General features: G+C 44.5%; 1 protein-coding gene across 1 annotated transcript; it reads right to left on the reverse strand.

The window, feature by feature from the left end:
- Positions 1–247: 247 nt before the first annotated feature.
- LOC144685374 (granzyme K-like) lies at positions 248–19,587 on the reverse strand. The gene is made up of 5 exons (XM_078549776.1): positions 19,492–19,587; positions 18,002–18,164; positions 16,338–16,479; positions 3,408–3,683; positions 248–584 (listed from the first exon to the last, which is right to left on the reverse strand). The coding sequence occupies exons 1-5, from the start codon at positions 19,550–19,552 to the stop codon at positions 372–374; spliced, it is 855 nt and encodes a 284-aa protein (XP_078405902.1). The 5' UTR covers positions 19,553–19,587; the 3' UTR covers positions 248–371.
- Between the last annotated feature and the right edge of the window lie 454 nt (positions 19,588–20,041).

The following is a 20,041-nucleotide window of genomic DNA, read 5'->3' on the forward strand; positions in this document are numbered from 1 at the left end:
AACCCCAAAATTAAGGTGCTGGTGTTGTAAGTGACAGCTTCTATTCAGAAGTTCAGTGGTTTACACACTATGTTAATGCAGAATCTAATAGCTTCTATGCCAATTTGGGCTTTCTATAACGCAAAGCATGTCTGCCCTGTCACTCAAATTTCGCTTGAAAATCTCACTTACAGGAGCAGCTCAGCCCAATTTCACTATTCATGACTCTGTCTGAGGTTTCAGCAAATAAAGTGTGACACAATTCACATTGAGGATTTCACATTTCAGGTTTTTATTCCATTTTATAATAGAATGTTGTACAAGGTATGGGCAAAAGCATTTTGTTCCCTAAAGATCAACTCTGGGTTCTTTATTCTTTTAAATTTTTCTCATTAAAAGTAAAACAGAGCAGCGGTAGGCTCCTCAACATTCTCAGCAGCTGTCATATTGTAAGTTTGGACGCCAATTGTTTTCTGAATCCAGTCAAGGTATTTCTTCGATATGAGAGTGTAAACCCCAGGCTTTTTGGGATTTGCACATCCATGGCCGAATGACACAATCCCTTTGTACATATTTTTGCAAATTAAAGGACCACCTGAATCGCCCTGGAAGAAGAAATATTAAAAAAAAGAGAATCATTAAGTAGAATTGGCTAAATGTGAGCTTGTTCAGATTGAATATTGAACTGTGCTTAGTTTTAATGTACATGTTAAGACTTACAAAGATTTCAGAATGTTCATACTGGGAAAAGAAACATGGGCCAGGATTTCACAGCCCCACCGCAGCATGTCTCCCTGTGGCAGATTTGGTGAGCCATTTAAACCTCCATTCAGTTTGGCAGGACTGTAATATCCCACCAGGCTGGAGGGACTGTAATAGCCATTAAAATTAATCTGGCCGGTCCAGGAAATATAATTCATAATCCCTCACATATCCTGCTATTAAAAATGTTATCCAGGCCCTAATCAACCCATTCTTAAATTTGCTGCTACAATTACCACCCAACAGTCCATTCTACTCTTTGCTAATGTAGTTAAGCATAAATAATCTTTTGACCACCAAAAGAATGCTTCTAGATATAGGAAAAAAGTTTTTATTTACAAAATCAGAGCTCAGTGGAAGATCTTCCTCCATGATCTAGGCTATCCTGAATCCCTTCTTTCTATTCATATCCTAAACATGATTTGCTTCCACAATTACATGTCCCTGCATTGGGACTTGCTGGAGTATCAGGAGCTTCTGCCAGCCTATACTGTCATTTTCCCAATGGTTGTAAGAGGCTCAAGGATACTTGTCATTTTATCAAATCATAGAAACTTACAACATAGAAGAAAACCATTCGACCCAGCATCACTTTGGAAAAGTAATCACGCTTAGTCCCACATCTCCGATTTTTGTCGATAATCCTGTAACTTCCTCATCCTCACGTACCTGTCCAACTCCCTTTTCAAATTATTTATGGAATCAGCTTCCACTCCCTTTTCAGGTAAAGCATTCCAAATCCTGACAACCTTCTGAGTGAAAGCAATTTTCCTCAACTCTCCTCTAGATCTATCGGGCCTGATTTTAAATTTACGGCTATCGCCTATTGATCTACTTTCTCTACCTGAAGCATGAAACTCATCATCATCTTGAAAACCTGTCTTTGGCCACCTCTGAACCTTCTATATTCCAAGGAGAATAGTCTAATCTTTCCAGCCCCTTGGTATAACTGAAATCCTCCATGCCTGGTAACATTCAGATAAACTCCTATATCTCTTCTAGTGCCTTTGTATCTTCCCTGAAGTGTGATGCCTGGCATTGTCCACAATATTCAAGCTGAGGCCTAATCAGTGATTTATAAAGATTTCACATGATCTTTTCACTTGTATATTTGATTCCCCTGTTTAGAAAACAAGCCAATATGCTTTTTAAATTACCTTATCAACTTTCTGTACCACCTTTAAGGATCTGTGTATATGGACACAAAGGTCTCTCTGCGTATTTACATTTTTAAAAATCATATCTTTTAGAGTCAGTACACTATCTTTCCATATTAGCCCTCCCAATGTGGAATCAGAGGTTCAGAGAATGATTACAGCACAGAACGGGCCCATTTGTCCTATCATGTCTGTGCCAGCTCTTGGCATGTCCCACTCCTGTGCCTTTTCCATGTGGCCCTGCATTTTTTTTCTCCTGAGATAATTATCTAATTTCCTTCTGAAAACCACGATTGAATCTGCCTTCACTACACTCTCAAGCAGTGTATTCCAGACACTGACCACTGATCACTTCACATTACTCAGCATTGGACTCCATCTGCCATACTTCTGCTCATTTCACAAACCTGCCTATATCCTCCTGAAGTTTACAACTATCCTCATCAATACCTACAACATTGTGAAAGTTTGTATCTTTTGCAAACTTTATAATGCTGTTCTCTACACCTAAGCCTAGGTCGTTTAGAAAAATTTAAAAGAATAAAGAACCCAGAGTTGATCTTTAGGGAACAATACCGCAAGACACTTCTCAGTCTGAATAACATCCATCCTTTACTCCCTGTCACTGAATCAAGTCTTGCCCCTTATTACCACGGGCCTCAACTTCTTAACAAGCCTCCAGTGTTGAATGCCTTCTGAAAGAGAAGCCTTTCTCCTTGGCTTAGCTTGCTATGTTGCTTTTTAGTGGAAGGTGTCACTTAGTATTAGCTTGAATGCTGAGTCAGGACCATAGCAACCAGCCTAAAATCTGGGCTCTGTTATATAAGGTCACAAACATTTCCTCTGGCTCCCTCAGCAAAACATTAATAAATAATTTTTAAAGGACATTTTTGCTGTTTATCACTTACAGGCTTTTAATAAATTACTTTGAATGAAGTTACAAGCATTCTGGATCACTGGGCCTTCGTTACATTGCTCGGAACCCAATACTTTTACTTGTGGGCACTATTTATTGCACCCAAAACTTGGAGATTTGTGTTACTATAGTGATGGGAAGCCAATTTGATGCAGGGCATAGATATAAAGTTCAGGAAAAAACAAGAAATATAGGGAGGATGGTTCTTCCATGATCAGGGTGTCTTATGTTTCTAAGACTGTGGACCACCCATGAGGTATTGGTTTATCTTTTTTTCAATTCATTCTCGGGATGTGGGTGTTGCTTCCAAGGCTGGCATTTATTGCCCATGCCTAGTTGCCCTGAGAAGGTGGTGATGGTGGGCCACCTCCTTGAAGCACTTCTTTGGTACAACTGAGTGGCTTCCAGGCCACTTCAAGGGCAGTTAAGAGTTAACATTGATGATGTGAGATTGGAGTTGCATATAGTGCAGACTGGGTAAGGACAGCTGATTTCCTTCTGTAAAAGAAATCATTGAACCAGTTGGGATTTTAGAGACAATCCAAAAGCTTCCTTGTTATTTTCATTGATTTTAATGAACACAATACACTTACCAAGCATGTGTCTTTTCTGCCTTTGCTGTCACCAGCACAGATCATGTCCTCGGTTATGACAGGTTTACGATTGTAATAATCCTTACTGTTGCATGTTTTGCGATCTATGACATTTAGCTTCACTCCTTGAAGTGTGTCAGATGGAGATCTGGAACCTACAGTTGTTGCTCCCCATCCTGCCGCTTTGCAGGAAGTTCCGGGTTTCACATCCGCACCCTTATCCTTTGGTAGTTTGAGCAGTTTCACATATTTGTTGATCTTTGCTTCACTGAACAGCTGTGGTACAATAAGAATACATTAATATTTTTGCTCCTCAAAACATGAAGATCTTACAGTATTGATCTATTCCAAAGGAGGACTGTAATTTTCTCCTTGTAAGGAACCTGCCTCAAAAATTCCTCCCCTCTTGGATTGAATACTCTGACTTCGATCAGGCAACAGTTCCATGGGCACTGACCACCCTCTGCTATGGCTCTCCAGATGTTGTTCATCATGTATGGACCGTGATGGTGATTGTTGTTATCTGGGACAGAATCATTCCAGATTTGCACAAAGTGCGTTAGCTGGTGGTAAAAAGGATGCTTTACCCGTTGGGCGCAAAGATAGGTTTTCGGGGTGTATCATCCCATTCCTGGCGCATCCCGCCTCATTAATAATGCATTCACGGGAAACACGCTGGGTCGCTGGCGGGGCAAGCTCTGATTTGCCTGCCCTCCCATCAGCTCAGGCATTCAGTAATCCAGGCGCCATATTTAAACGACGCCCCTGCACAGAGCTAACACTCTCTAAGGGATCGGAAGCTGCTGCAAAGTCATGGCTGCCAAAGGGAGGAAACATGCTGCCCCCAAATTTAGTGATGCCTCCCTCGAGCGCCTACTGGATGCAGTGGAGACCTGCCAAAAAGATTTCTACCCCATCTCTGGGTGAAGGCCAGCAAGCAAAGTGACCAATCCAGCATGGGAGGCGGTGGCAGTGGTGGTCAGCGCCAATGCCCTGCAAAAGAGGACAGCCACCCAGTGCTGCAAGAGGATGAATGATCTCCTCCGTTCCACCAGGGTAAGTCACTCTTCTCATCACTCTTAACTCACACACACACAAACCCATCACACATCCACAGTGACCTTACTCACTGGACATCATCATTCCTTCTCTCATACAGACTTTCATCTGCCCTGCGGATCGTGTCCTCGTCCGGTCTATGGCACCACTCACCACCCACACATGCCAGGCATCCTTCTGATCTGGCCTGGCAGGCATCCCACTTATACTCTCTCCATCTGTCTTCATGCAGGACAAGCTGGCACACAACAAAAGGGAGAGGTCGCAGACTGGTGGAGGAATGCCTAATATCAAGGTCCTCACAGAATTTGAAAATAGAGTCATGCAGCTGGCCGGCGACGATCTGGACCATTTCTATGCTGATGGTGAGATTGGTGGTGCTCAACGAAGTATGGATCCAGCAGTGCCACATCCATCAGATAACCATGCTGTGAGCGAATTCCCCTGCCATCACTAATTATCACTTTTTGCTTTCGCAGGCACACCTGGGAGGCAGCCGAGGGGGGCCCAAGCCAGGTCCTTGACTCAAGCCCCTAAGACACCTCAAAAATAGAATCTGATGATACATTCATTGAAGACCCATCATAGCATTCAGCCACAACCCCGACCAGCGCAATGACACACACCTCAGTGGGACCTGGTTTTTCTAGAGGCATCTTGGGGTCACAACCTTGTAAGCATATTGCACTGTCTGATCCATAGCGTTCGATGGCAGGGACTTCCCAGGTGTCTGGCACTCGGAGGAATGCTGGAGACCAGAAATCTGCTGAGTTGGAGTCAGATGAGGAGCCTCTGGACTCGGTCATACCTCAGTTGCTGGAGCTGCAAAGGCAAGCTCGGGAACATCAGGAAGGGATGTCCGCTCCATTCCTCAGATTGCAGTATGAGGTGATAGCGCCGGCATGGCAACACACTGAGGTCAATACTGATATGATGGTGGCTGCCATGGGGACCTTGGTCCAGGACATTGGTCCTGCACTGCTGCTGAACTCCATCGCTGATGCCATAGTTGGCCTCCAGCAGTGTGGACGCAAGAGGGGTGCGGGGCAGCTTGATCTCACTCCAGCTTCCCCTTCTCCTCAATGAGTCAGCCAGGGGCCCTCAGGCACTCATAGGAGGAAGATCAGCAGGAGCACACCCTGGGGCCATCCACCCAGGGAGGTGTGTTCAGCCCATCCGAATCCCCTCTCCCTGTTACCCCAGCAGCTCCAGCCCCACAGACTGAGGAGGGTGCTGCTGCCCACACAGCAGGACCCTGAAAGCAGGCTGGGACCCTCCAGGTCTCAGCCCTCCAGAGGACACCCTGCCAAGGTCATCACAGACAGGGCGTAGCAGTCAGCAGGCTGCCTCCACCTCCACTGAAGATGTCAGGGGAGCACCACAATGCAGGGGCAGAATTAGGAAGGTTAAAAAGATGCAATTGCACAGCCTGGAGCACAGTTGTTACTCATTTGTGCTTTTAATGTTCACTCTTGTCAATAAACTCCCAAGGATGTCTCCCTGCCCATGGCTCCTTGTTCTGATGAGCAGTGTTCATGTCACTCAGATGTGAAACCTTGGTTCCTGCACAAGATAAAGGCAGGTGTCTCAGTCCAGGGCCTCTTCCCTGTGCAGTGTGTGACCTTCTGACCAAACTGATGGTCCAGATTCACATTCACTGGACACATTAGTGATGCCTGCACCTCAATGATGCTTGTCATTGCTGCCAGAATGTCGTGGGCAGGCGTCACCGAGTTCCATCATTCTCTCTGTGTGATCTCAGCACCTTTGAGGTGAGGCTGGCCCCCACCTCTTCAGCATCTGTGACCAGTGACAGGGGATGGATGCTGAAGACAGACAAAGCATCAGGTGCATTTAAAGTTTCACGGCTGCGTCTCCATGATATGACCCTGATCACAGAGCGCAAGTGAGCTGCCCTCAGCCAAACAGGAGTCAAACATTCACAGAGGAAATGTGAAGATCTATGGAGTGTCCTCACTGCATGTTGTCATCATCCTCCTGGGATCTAACGACTATTAGGGCCTCCGCTGCATCTCCATGACATGAGCCTGAGCACTGAGGGTATGTGTGCTGCCATCAGCCACACAGGAGTCAAACATTCACAGCTGCATGGTGAGGAAGTCAGGTTTGTACTCACTGCAACTTGACATCATCCTCCACGAATCTTGCAGATATGAGGGCCTCATATCTACCTCATCTGGCCAGTGCAATGGCCTCATCTCCAGCATCCTCACCTTCGAGGGCCTCAGCATCGTCATCTCCTTCGACATCCTCCTCATCAGAGGATATATGCAGCTCCTCCATCTCCTCCTCAGCCAGGTCATCCCCCCATTGCAGCGCCAGGTTGTGTGGTGCAGAGCAAGCGATGATGATGTGAGACACCCTCTGGGGACTGTATTGCAGTGCTCCACCAAACTTGCTGAGGCACTGAAACTTCATTTTCAAAATGCTTATTGTTTGCTCCACCAAAGTCTGGGTTACAGCATGAGCCCCATTATACCGTCGCTCTGCTGCATTCTGAGGCCACTATACAAGCAGCATCAGCCACATCCTCTGTGGGTAGCCCTTGTCCCCAAGGAGCCAACCCTTCAGCCTTCCTGGACCCTGGAAGATGTCAGGAATCTGAGACCTGCTAAGGATGTAGGAGTCATAGACACTCCCTGGGAATCATGCACAGACCTGTAGGATGTGTTTGTGGTGGTTGCACACCAACAGAACATTCAGCGAGTGTTGGCTCTTGGTGGTTGACATAGTTGACTGCTTGTTACCATGGAGATCTAAGCACCATGTGAGTACAGTTGATGGCACCCTGCACCTGTGGAAAACCAGAGATCTGCACAAACCCCAGTGCTCTTTCTTCCTGGCTTCCCTGATCCCGGGCAAAATACACAAAGTTCTGTGCCTTCGCGAAGATGGCATCTGTGACCTCCTGGATGCACTTGTATGTGAAAGCTTTCGAGATCCCACACATGTCACCTGTGGAGTCCTGGAAGGAGTTACTGGCGTAAAAATTGAGTATCACGGCCACTTTCATGGCCATAGGCAGTGGATGCCCTCCATGTCCCCGTGGTGCCAAACTCTGCAGCAGGTGACTGACCAGTTCCCTAGACATGCACAGTCTCTGGCGACACTGGTTCTCAGTCATCTGCAGGAATGACAGGTGCTGTCTATAGACCCTGGGTCTAGCGAGATATCTACAAGCGATGGCTCGCTATGGATCTTCAGCTGTGTGCACAGCAGGTCCTGCCGCCCCTTCATCTTGAGGGAGGTGTTCCTCCCTTTGCCGGGCCAGGCACCTCCACCTCACTCTTCTTTTTCTTCTCTGCTCCCTGAAAGCCATGAGACATAACCACTAAATCACCATGATCCTGATGTTCTCCTTCTGCAGGATCAAAGAGAAAGAGAGATGTGTGGGTTAGCATGGGTGTGCTAAGAACCTTTCTTGACTAAGTTTGAAAGCCCTTCATGCATGCAGGAGAGTGGTTGCCACCACTTGGATGGCCAGTGTGTAGTTTACTCATTGGCTGTCCAAAACCCCACCCACCTCCGCCTCACTCCATTTGACTGATTGGTGGCAGCTTCGGCCACTGGACTACATGTTGTGCTCTCAGCTCCGGCGCAGGCATTCTCCTAACCTGCACTGCAAGGCTGCACTGTTAGCTTGAACCATGGGGGAGATTGGTCCAAACCTTAATAAAGATATTGCAAGGGGCTGTGAGCACCTCCACCAGTGACTGCACCATGGCCACCTTTTGTAAGGGGATTATACAACTTGTCCAGTCGGCCAATTGCTCTGCTGCTCCCTAAAACACACATTAATTTGCAGTCAGCGTCCGAGGGGTGAAAAGTTCTGGAGTATTTGGTGGCACTTTCATGCTTTTGCGTTGCTTGAGTGGGCAGAAAAGCTTCAGAGGCCCGACTCCGAGCATGTTAATGGAGCTGCTGCTGAACAGTCTCAGCTGTGGAAGAATACTCAATTTTGACAAGTTTTTCCAAGTGCGTGGCCACTTCCTTCACCCCTCAAACCCCCAGCATGTGCTTGAGTATTTCCTTCAGTCTGTGCTGCCTTGCCCACCCACCTCCCACCTGACCCGCACTGGAGCCCTTACCCCAGCACCGCACTGAAAGCAGTCAGGAAAAGGCAACTAGCTTGTGCCTCCCGCGAATGCGCGGCATCTCTTCCTTGATTTCCTACAGACGATGCTCACGAGCGCTGCGCAAGGTTGTGCGCACTCACCTCCATGTTCCCCTCAAAGTTCAGGTCACCTGGTGCATGCCTTTTAAAGGCAGTCGTGAAGCACACTGTGCTGAAGTCACCCCGACATGCAGAGGACTGTAATGCAACAATTCATTCCAAGAGTTCATAGCAACAGTCACTAAGTTGCTATCTGATATGAGGGAAGACAAATATGAAGAAATACTTGACAAATTGGGAGTAAAAACAGAAAATGTTGGAAACACTCAGCAGGTCAGGCAGCAACGATGGAGAGAAAAAAATGGAGTTGACAGGCAGTATTTAATACAGGCATCTTGCGCATTGGCTGGAGAGCTGGAGAGAGTTCTTTGCCACCTTCCTTGGGGAAGGCCTGCTGGTATTCTGTGCCTCTCAGGTATTTATATGGCCAGCGGCAGGCCTTCCCAGGGATCAAGGACCCCGGTGAGAAAATCCCATCTGTCCCCGAGAGTTGCAGGTTAATCAAAGGCCAATAGGTGCCATTGCAGGCAGTGCTAGCAGGGGTGGTGGCAGCTGTTGGCAATGCGCCCAGGGAGAGGGTGCACCTAGGATCACTGAGGGACCCATGCTTCAGGTGAATGAGGGCTGGAAAGATCATGGAATTGGGGTCATGGGAGAATGGTGTGAGACACGGGTCAACAATAAAGGCAGGGTTTGGCTCTCAGTGGTCCACCCATTCTCAATGCCGTGTCCCTCAATCAGGTACTGAGTGCCTTTGAACATAGGACCCAACCCTGCCCTGGGGAGTGCGCAAGCAAACAGGACAGGGGTTGCTTTTCACGCTTCCCGCACGGCGATCGCCTTGCCTGCAACTAGTTCAATACCAGGGGCAGAGGAATGAGGTGCTTAAGTAGGCATTAATCGCCCTCTTAAGGGCTCAATAGGCAGAAGGCCTTCTGCCCCAGACTTAATTAAGGCTGAGGCAGGAAGGCAGCAGGGTCCCCATCTGCCACCCTCCCACCTGATTATGCCCCCTGCCTCCAAACTCACCTCGGGGAAGGGCACTAATTCCACCCAACATTTCAGGTTGATGATAACTCTTCATCAGAACTGAGGAAAGATAGAAATATAATAGGTTTTGAACAAGTGAAAGGGAAGGTCTGAGCTAGGGTGGAGGGCAGAAGAGATTAAATGACAAAAGTTGTTGTGGTGATGGGTGCAGGAAAGAAACACAAGAGGTATCCAGATGAGATGTGATTGACTTGATAGCAGCTGTCCAAATGCAAAGTGAAGAAGTGAAGAAAGTAACGAGAAAAACCGAACCAGCAAAAGAAAACATGAAACAAAATGAAGGCAGAGGTTGTTATCTAAAATTGTTGAAATTAATGTTGAGTCCAGAAGGCTAAAGAGTGTGGAGTTGAAAAAAGAGGTGCTGTTCTTCGAACTTGCATTGAGCTTCATTGGAGCGCAGTAGCAGGCCAAGGACAGGAAGGCCAGAGTAGCCGCAAGGTGGAGAATTGAAATGACAACTGACAGGAGGCTCAGGGCCATGGTTGTGAACTGAATAGAGGTGCTCTGCAAAGCGACCACCCAGTCTGCAATTAGTCTCTCCAATGAAGAGGAGGCCACATCATGAATAGAGTACACTAAATTGATGGAAGTACAAGTAAATCACTATTTCAACTGCAAGGCGTGACAAATTAGAACTTGTTGTTGGGACAGATTATGGGATAATATAAGTGTTTAGAAAGGTGTGTGGCTCAGACAGAATAGACAGAAGCAGCATCTTTCCAATAGTTGAAAAGGCTAAAATAAGTCTAAATAAAAAGAGATTTAGAAGGGGCAGCTGAAACCACTTTACAGAGAGAGTTGTGAGGCTGCAGAATTCACCTCCAGGCTTAATGGTTGAAGCAGAAATTATGGCCGGAATTTTATGGCCCTATCACATGCAGGGACGGGGCTGAAAAACACAATGAGCCACTCTAAGCTCCATTGACTTTGGCGCTGCCGTAAAATCCCACTGGTGCAAAATTGCGCCCGATGCCAGCATTCAAGATTAGATTGGACAGTTCGATAAAGAAAAAGTGAATGAAGGGACATAGGGAGGGGGTGCTTAAATATGATTAGGATTACTTGTTCGCATGGCCTGGAATTTGCTCAAATATCTCAGCCAACACATTGCACCAAAACTTATGCGTGTTTCTATGTCAATCATGTAGGTTGAAATTCACAGAGCTGCCTCAGGGAGCTGAAAATTTTCAGCGCTCAAAATAAAGAAATGAAAAATGATGAAAACATGTCCCCTCATGTGACTCTGTCGCATGAGCAGGGACATGTTAAATAGGAGTGCAAAAAGTTTTTTTAAAATTACTGATCAAAACCTTATCCCGCCCGTGGATGAGGTTTTGCCAAAAATGCAAACGCCGCTTGGCCTTTTGCCCGCCCGCAAACTGAGCAGTTGGACAGGCAGTGAAAATTTGTACTCAATTAATTGATTAAGGGCCTTAATAAGCTGCTTAATTGTCAGCGGGTGCGCTGCCAAATCCCACGCACGCCCACCGACTGAAATATTGTGCGAGTGCACGATGACTTCGGGACGCTCACCTGATGTCATTGCGTGTCTTTTTATGCTCGAGCGTGTTGGGCGCACGCCCACACGCCGAGTGAAAAATTCTGGCCTTTATGTATGAAAGTTAATATTATGAAACCATTCAACCATCATATATTCACATTAGGCAGAGAAAATCAATTGTGGAAGCTTTTCAAATTTTGTAGCATAGAAATGCCCGTCACATTGAGGAGAAATTAAAAAGCTTAAAATGTCATCATAAAACATCATAAATATTTTAGGCATAAATTTATATTTCAGAACAGCTGGAATTGCAGGAAGCTCACGTTCTCGGGTTTTTTGCGTGAGGGTGAAGCTATGTTAATGAGCAGCAGAGGGCTGTGATGGGAGTTTTTCAATTTCATTGTAAAAGCTGAAAGTAACAAGTCCAGTTTACAAACTGTAGCACATTTGCACAAATTTTCTCAATCTTTCACACTGAAAAATGATGTAATGCCATACTTACTGTTGATGCACTGAAAAATTTAAGGACATGCTGTCATGGACTGGTTAGGCTGAATGGCCTGTTTCCATGTTGTAACTTCCAAATATTTCTACAATCTAGCTAAGGGAGCCCTGATAGCAATCCTAGCAGCAGAGCAAGAGGTCTTGGAACTTTTTTATTCTTGCATTTTATTCTCTTCTATGCTTTAGCATTGTCTCTCCCTCCACAATTCTTCTCTCAGCAACAGAGTACCCTTCTCTCTCCCTGCTCAACAGCATTTTTCTCTCTCTTTTTGCCACTGTTTGCCTCTTTATTTTCCCCTAATCCCTAAAAAGCATTCACTCTTTCTTTCCATCATCTCTCAATTGTTTGCAACCAAAGGAACCTCAACCTGTCTTTTCCTCTTTCCCCCCCCCGATTTCCTTGGCTCATCATGGCAGAAATCCTGCTGCCAAGAGTGAGCCAAAGAATATTGGGAAGGGCTTCAGTGAGAATGAATGACAACCCAGAATGGCAACAAGAATCTTAAAGAGGCAAATTGCCTCTGCAAGGTTCTCTCATTTCATTTGTGAGCATGAACACTGTTACTGCCACCAAACAAGCTGGCAGAGTGACAGTAATGGGATGGAAAGCAGTGAAATGGAATAAAGTGTCTCCTTTTCCAGAAGTTATATGTGGTGGGCAGGGAAGCAACTGAGTAGCAGTGCTCTCGGAATGAGTGCTGGGAAAGCAACTTAGCTCAGGGTGGGAATGTGACAGAAAGCCACAGGGAGATCAAAATTATCATTCACCTCAATCACCTCAGGACCACTGTAATGCAGAAGTGGGGATACAGCCAAACAAATTCTGTTGACTGTGACTGTTGAGAGGCTTTCCAAATGGTGAAAGACCTCTGAGAATTCCCTCTACTATCAGTACCATGCAGCCATGCTTCAACTCTCAAGCCAGAACCTGTGTGGAATAGTGTTGAGGGAAGGTGCAATGACACAACAAGAAGCAGATTGTTAAATGTTTAGAGAGATCATGTTATTGTAGAATCTTTTGGTGGAATGTCATTAGGAACATGGCTAAATTACTTCAAAGATTTTTAGCATATGATTGTAAAAGAAGTAATTGCCATTATTTTATGCATTAAGTTTAAAATGTATTTATCATTCCTCAATGTTTACGCTTTTGCTTTCCTCCAGTTTGGTATGACCTAATTGTCTGAGAATTCATATCCCAGGATCACTGGTGGGAAAATGACAGTATGGATTGGCCATTCATGTTGCACTGCTTCTGATTTGATTCTCTAGTGACTTCAGTGGAGATTAAAATCAGGCAGGGTGTAAAACAGGTGGTATCCCAATCCCCCCAAGCTGTCTTAGACTAAAATGATCTTATATCTCTGCTACAGTGCTGCTGAGGCAGAACTCAAGTTGCCTGCTGAGAGCTACATGATGTGTTGAGAATGGGATTGGATCTTGTGGGGATAATCATTGTTGAGATGATCCAGTGCCATACAGAACTTCTTGCTATCTTGACTCCATTCTCTTTCCCCTTATCCAGTCCCTTCCCATCTACATCCGTGATTCCTCTGACACCCTACATCATATCAACAATTTTCAGTTCCCTGGCCCCAACTGCCTCCTCTTCACCATGGATGTCCAATCCCTCTACACCTCCATCCCCCACCGGGATGGTCTGATGGCTCTCCGCTTCTTCCTCGAACAGAGGCCCGAACAATCACCATCCACCACTACTCTCCTCCGTCTGGCTGAACTTGTTCTCACACTGAACAATTTCTCCTTGAACTCCTCTCACTTCCTCCAAATAAAAGGTGTGGCTATGGGTACCCGCATGGGCCCCAGTTGCGCCTGTCTCTTTATGGGGTATGTGGAACATTCCTTGTTCCAGTCCTACTCCGCCCCCTCCCACAAGTCTTTCTCCGGTACATCGATGATTGCTTCAGTGCTGCTTCATGCTCTTGTCTGGACCTGGAAAAATTTATTAATTTTGCTTCCAATTTCCACCCCTCCATCATTTTCACATGGTTCATCTCTGACACTTCTCTTCCCTTCCTTGACCTCTCTGTCTCAATTTCTGGTGATAGACTGTCTACCAATATCCATTACAAGCCTACTGACTCCCACAGCTACCTCGACTACAGCTCCTCACACCCCGCTTCCTGTAAGGACTCCATCCCATTCTCTCAGTTCCTTCGCCTCTGTCGCATCTGTTCTGATGATGCCACTTTCAAAAACAGTTCCTCTGACATGTCTCCCTTCTTCCTTAACCGAGATTTTCCACCCATGGTGGTTGACAGGGACCTCAACCGTGTCCGGCCCATCTCCCGTGCATCCGCCCTCACGCCTTCTCCTCCCTCCCAGAAACATGATAGGGTCCCCCTTGTCCTCACTTATCACCCCACCAGCCTCCGCATTAAAAGGATCATCCTCCACCATTTCCGTCAACTCCAGCATGATTCCACCACCAAACACATCTTCCCTTCACACCCCCCGGCGGCATTCCACAGGGATCGTTCCCTCCGGGACACCCTGGTCCACTCCTCCATCACTCCCTACACCTCAACCCTCTCCCACGCCACCTTCCCATGCAACCGCAGAAGGTGCAACACCTGCCCCTTTACTTCCCCTCTCCTCACCGTCCAAGGGCCCAAACACTCCTTTCAAGTGAAGCAGCGTTTCACTTGCACTTCCCTCAATTTAGTCTACTGCATTTGTTGCTCCCTATGCTGTTTCCTCTACATTGGAGAGACCAAACGCAGACTGGGTGACCGCTTTGCAGAACACCTTCAGTCTGTCCGCAAGCATTACCCAGACCTCCCTGTCGCTTGCCATTTCAACACTCCATTCTGCTCTCATGCCCACATGTCCGTCCTTGGCCTGCTGCATTGTTCCAGTGAAGCTCAACGCAAACTGGAGGAACAGCACCTCATCTTCCGATTAGGCACTTTACAGCCTTTTGGACTGAATATTGAGTTCAACAATTTTAGATCATGAACTCTCTCCTCCATCCCCACCCCCTTTCCGATCCCCCCCTTTTTTTTCCCAATAATTTGTATAGATGTTTGTTTTCCCACCTATTTCCATTATTTTTAAATGTATTTCCATCCATTGTTTTATCTCTACCTTTTAGCCTATTTAGATTCCTTCACCCCACCCCACCCCCACTAGGGCTATCTGTACCTTGCTTGTCCTGCTTTCTACCCTTAATTAGCACATTCCTTAGATAATATCACCACCTTCAACACCTCTTTGTTCCTTTTGTCTGTGACATCTTTTGGTTATCTCCACCTATCACTGGCCCTCTCTCCAGCTCTACCTGTCCCACCCCCACCCCCACCCCCTTAAACCAGCTGATATTTCACCTCTCTTCTATTTTTACTTAGTTCTGTTGAAGAGTCATACAAACTCGAAACGTTAACTGTGTTCCTCTCCGCAGATGCTGCCAGACCTGCTGAGTTTTTCCAGGTATTTTTATTTTTGTTTTGGATTTCCAGCATCCACAGTTTTTTGCTTTTACCATACAGAACATGTTGGATCCTCTGCTGCGAGTTGGAATGTTTTTGACAGGTTTAATGGAGATGGGAGGAAGGATCAATATCTTAGAAAATAGCTTGATTGCTTTTAGAGAGCAGACAATGCTTATGCAGAATTTTCCTTTGGGAAATTAAACGAGATTAAATGTTTAACCTTAAATTTTAAACTTCATTAATGAATAAGGGAAATCTTCCCCAAAGGTTTGATGGGTAAGTGCATCATGTTACCAAGAAGACCACAGCTGACATTAGCTGGGCAGCAGTCAGATAGCTAAAATTGGCCAGAGTTCCCTAGGCTAAAGAGGTGATAGAAAAGGACATCTGGTCACTACCTGATAACCCTTACTGAAAACTCCCCTCGTGGAAAAGTGATTGCAAGAGTCGAATTCAACTGTGATGCTGCTGCCCCCCTCCCCCACCCCACCCACGGTTAAGCAGCTAATTAAAAGCAAAAAACTGCAGATGCTAGAAATCCAAAACAAAAACAAAAATACCTGGAAAAACTCAGCAGGTCTGACAGCATCTGCGGAGAGGAATACAGTTAACGTTTTGAGTCCGAATGACTCTTCATCGGAACAAAGGAAAAATAGAAAAGAGGTGAAATATAAGCTGGTTTAAGGGGGGGCGGTGGGACAGATAGAGCTGGATAGAGGGCCAGTGTTAGGTGGAGATAGCCAAAAGATGTCAGACAAAAGGACATAGAGGTGTTGACGGTGGTGGCATTAGCTAAGATATGTGCTAATGGTGACATTAAGGGTAGAAAGACTGTATTCCTCTCCGCAGATGCTGTCAGACCTGCTGAGTTTTTCCAGGTATTTTTGTTTTTATTTAAGCAGCTTATTGATACTCATTGTCAACACTCACAAGTGAACAATATTCTTGGCAAGAACTGTAATCTTGTGTGTGCCTGAGTCTCAATCTTTGGCAGTATGTTAGCTGACAAGACTATTGGTGGATCTCACTAAATGTTTCCATAAATTTTTTTCAAAGAGATTGAAGAGGTAAAGCTGTTCTTTTTCTGTGACATTAAAAACCTTTGTATTTCCAAATTACAAGTTTCAAACACCACGAATAAATCAGAATGAAAGAAATAAAATTCATACTTCAAGTAGCATGATGTCATTTTCTTTAGTTTTCTTGTTAAACTGTGGATGGGGGTGTTGCTCCTTGACCTGAAGTTTTTGTTGACTCTTCTCATTCCGTGAAAGAGAATGTGCTCCAAGAACTACTCGAATAGACCCTTTCCTGCATTTCATCAGAGAGATAATTATCCTTTGCTTCCATTAAAGACAGCAATTTTCAGAAATTTGTCAATCAAAGAACAACCAAGATCACAAACAGTGTTAAAAATATCAAGCTGAGCGAAATTAACCAAGTCCCTTACTATTTACTATTGTTTACATTCCCAATCAAACATTAGTCGACAATTCAGGAAAAGGCCACTCAATTCAACTGGTCTATGCCAGTGATAATGCTCCACATGAACTTGCTCCCACTCTTTCTCTCCTCTCCCTGTTTCCATATACTCCCTATAGCCTTCTCCTCCATGAATGCAAAGCTTCTGTATTTCATGCCAACATAAAATAATGCAGATTAGCATATTAAGAAAAGCACAAATTGTGGGAAATCAGCAGCAGCTCAGTCAATATCTGTAAAGTTGGCATTTTAGTGGAATATGCTGACTGATCTGTTCATCTATTCATTTTTTCTGCATTTTCAGAATTTTACCCCAGATTTCCAGTCATTGCATTTTTTTCATTTGATCTCTAGTAGTTTTGATATTTGTAAAGAAAAGTGCAGGCAGACGGAGGTGCGGCTTTTAACTGATGAATGAAAATAAAATTCAAAACGTTTGAAAAATATTCATTCTAGAAAATCTAAGGGAGTTCTATGGTAGTGGGGGAGGTAGTAGCACATCCTGGCCAATAATTTAGTAAAGTTTCTGAGGTCAGATGGTCATTCCTTAGTGTCTGTGCCACCGGTGCTCTGCTACACCACTTGGGGCACATATAAATACCAACCATGCCCCAGAGGCTACATACCGCAGAAGAGTGGCTAACAAGAGCATTACTTGGGCATAGGGCAGGTCCAGGAACTCTTCCTGATGAAAGATAGCACCATTGTTCCAATGCTGCTTTTGAAAGGGGTTTCATCTAAATAACTTTGACAAATATCGTTTTTCCTTCTGTGACCTGGACCCTCAGATGGGATGCGCATGCCACATGGCAGATGGTCAGGTCACTGTCAATGATGTTCACATTGATGGGTCTCAGAAACCCCCATTGTTGGGGATCCCGATCCTAGTCCACATCCTTCCACTTCACACGCCCTGCAATAGGGAGATAGAGTTTCTACTCATTACAAGGCCCCTCAGTATCCCTAAAATAAAACCCAATATATCTAGCTCCCAAGTTCATTTCTGGCCCCTCCCACTGAACTCCCAGCTGGAGAGTTGCAGAACTTTTGCCGTCTCATGTGCAGTTCTGTCCTGGCCAATTTTCTAACTGTGTGCTACTGTCAGAGAGCTTTACTTATGATTTTGTGATACCTGCAGCTCCCCACTATTGGACATATTCAGAAAACACAATAAAGTCAACTACAGAACTATATAAGTTTAGTGCAATGCTCTGTGTAACAATAATGATTTAGCTATAGTGTTTGAAAGTAATTGCTTTATGTGGGTTAAGTGAAGGAGCTAAGCACTTTATAAATTTGAGTTAATAATCATTGGATAACTTCATTTAAACATGTACATGCCATAACTCACAATTTACAGTGCGCTGCAGTCAGTATCCATCTACTTCTGATCAAAGCCCCTCCACAACTATGTACATAGCTGTTCTTTCCACTGTTATAGATTTGGATAGATGCCATATAAGGTTTTGAATGGGGTTTAACTTCACGGCCTCCGATAATTTCCATACCATGATCTGCATTAAAAATATATAGAAGATGTTGAAAGGCTATTTCATCAGTTATTATATCTTTACATGCGTGAATATGAGAGTTACCATATGTTTAAATTTTATATCATTTGATATAATTTGTAATGTAAGTAAAACATTCTAATGAGGGTGAGGTGAGAGTGACTGCCCTTGACATCAAGGCAGCAATTGACCAGGTATTGAAATCAATTGGGAATCAGGAGAAAATCTCTTCACTGGTTGGTGTCAAACCTAACTCAAAGGAAAATGGTTGTAGTTGTTGGATGCCAATCGTTTTAGCCTCAGACCATCGCTGCTGGAGTTCCTCAAGGTAGTGTCCTAGGCCTAAACATCTTCAGCTGCTTCAATGACCTTCCCTCATCATAAGAAGTGGGGATGTTTGCTGATGATTGCACAATGTTCAGTTCTACTCCAATTCCCTAAGTAATAAAGCAATCTGTGCCCACATACAGCAAGGCCTGTATTTTCTGTTTCTAGATTCCTGTTATACAGCTACAAAACCAGCTATGAAAAGAGGCAAAAAAGCAACCAATTGTCATTCACTTACTGGTGACACATAGGAAAGGTCCCTGGCTGTCTGATAAGTGGTGCGGGAAGAGGACTGTGGTCAGGGTGGGTGGGTGGGTGGTGAGTTTGTGGTGATCACAACAGGAGGAGGTGGGGACTCCTAATCCTCAGGATCCACTAGGACCCCTGAAAAAAACTTAGTTGCCAGGGTTTTTCCTGTCCTGGGATCCACTTTTCATGTAGTTTGGCCTGGCGAGGAAACTATCGCTGCTCCCGGGCTCTGGCTTCAGACTAAAATTGCAGTCAGGCACAATGATGAGGCTCAATGTAATGGTTAATGAGATGAGGTTTAAAATGGACTGCTAGTTCGACATCACTTGTTTTGCACTATCCCCCAAAGCTGAATTTCCCTCCAGGAGAATGAAATCTGTTGTCTTTATCAGACCATCAAACACATCTTATTTCTGGTGTTGAATATTGTCAAGCAGAGTAATCAGACAGTTTGGTAAGAAAACATATTTCTTATCTCTACAAAATTCTCTTAGGTTTGTAATGGTGGGTGAAAAATATTTCCGTACATCCTAAAATGTCAAGGGATAAAATTGCATCAAAATTCAGGGAAATAGATGTCTGTTACAATAAATACAGAAAGGGATAAAATTAATATATTAATATATAAAACATTGAGAACTTAGGTTAATTATGATAAAATATTTAAGATACACTGATTATTACTTAAATATTCTTTATAATAAATGTTAATATAAATGCACAAAGTATAAAAGTTGCTTATTTTGTTACTTACAGGTTGGAGTTAGGGAAACCACAATCAAAGAAATGAACAGAGTAGGTAGCAATGATTTCATTGTAGCTTCTCTTCTGATTATAAGCGAAGATCTCATGTAATTTATAATAAACTCAAAGGGATGTGGTTTGTTCCCTTTGATGTCATCTCTAAGAAGTTACATCCTTTCTATTGTGAATCTATTTCATTTACAGCAAGCCACATGGCAACACCCAAAGCTGACCAGAGTATCATAACCAATATTAAGGCATCAGTAAGAGGAAACTGGGGTTTCACTGAGGTTTCTTTTAAATTTGGGAAACTATCATTTTATATATAATTTGAATATTTCAGTAAAATGTCCTGATGACACATATGTCATATATATTAGGATTCCATAGCTTATGCAAACTAACTAATGGGCGCTGACTAAATCTGGGAAAATATTAACAGAATGTGCTACTTTGATGTGGTTTACTTTCAAGAGATAGCTCTAACAGAAAGAATGTCACAGAACCTAATAGTTATAGTTGTAGTCTTCTGCACGTTTGCGTCATTGAGGTAGAAGATA

This window comes from Cetorhinus maximus, chromosome 1, assembly GCF_964194155.1.
Source record: "Cetorhinus maximus chromosome 1, sCetMax3.hap1.1, whole genome shotgun sequence".
Taxonomy (NCBI): Eukaryota; Metazoa; Chordata; class Chondrichthyes; order Lamniformes; family Cetorhinidae; genus Cetorhinus; species Cetorhinus maximus.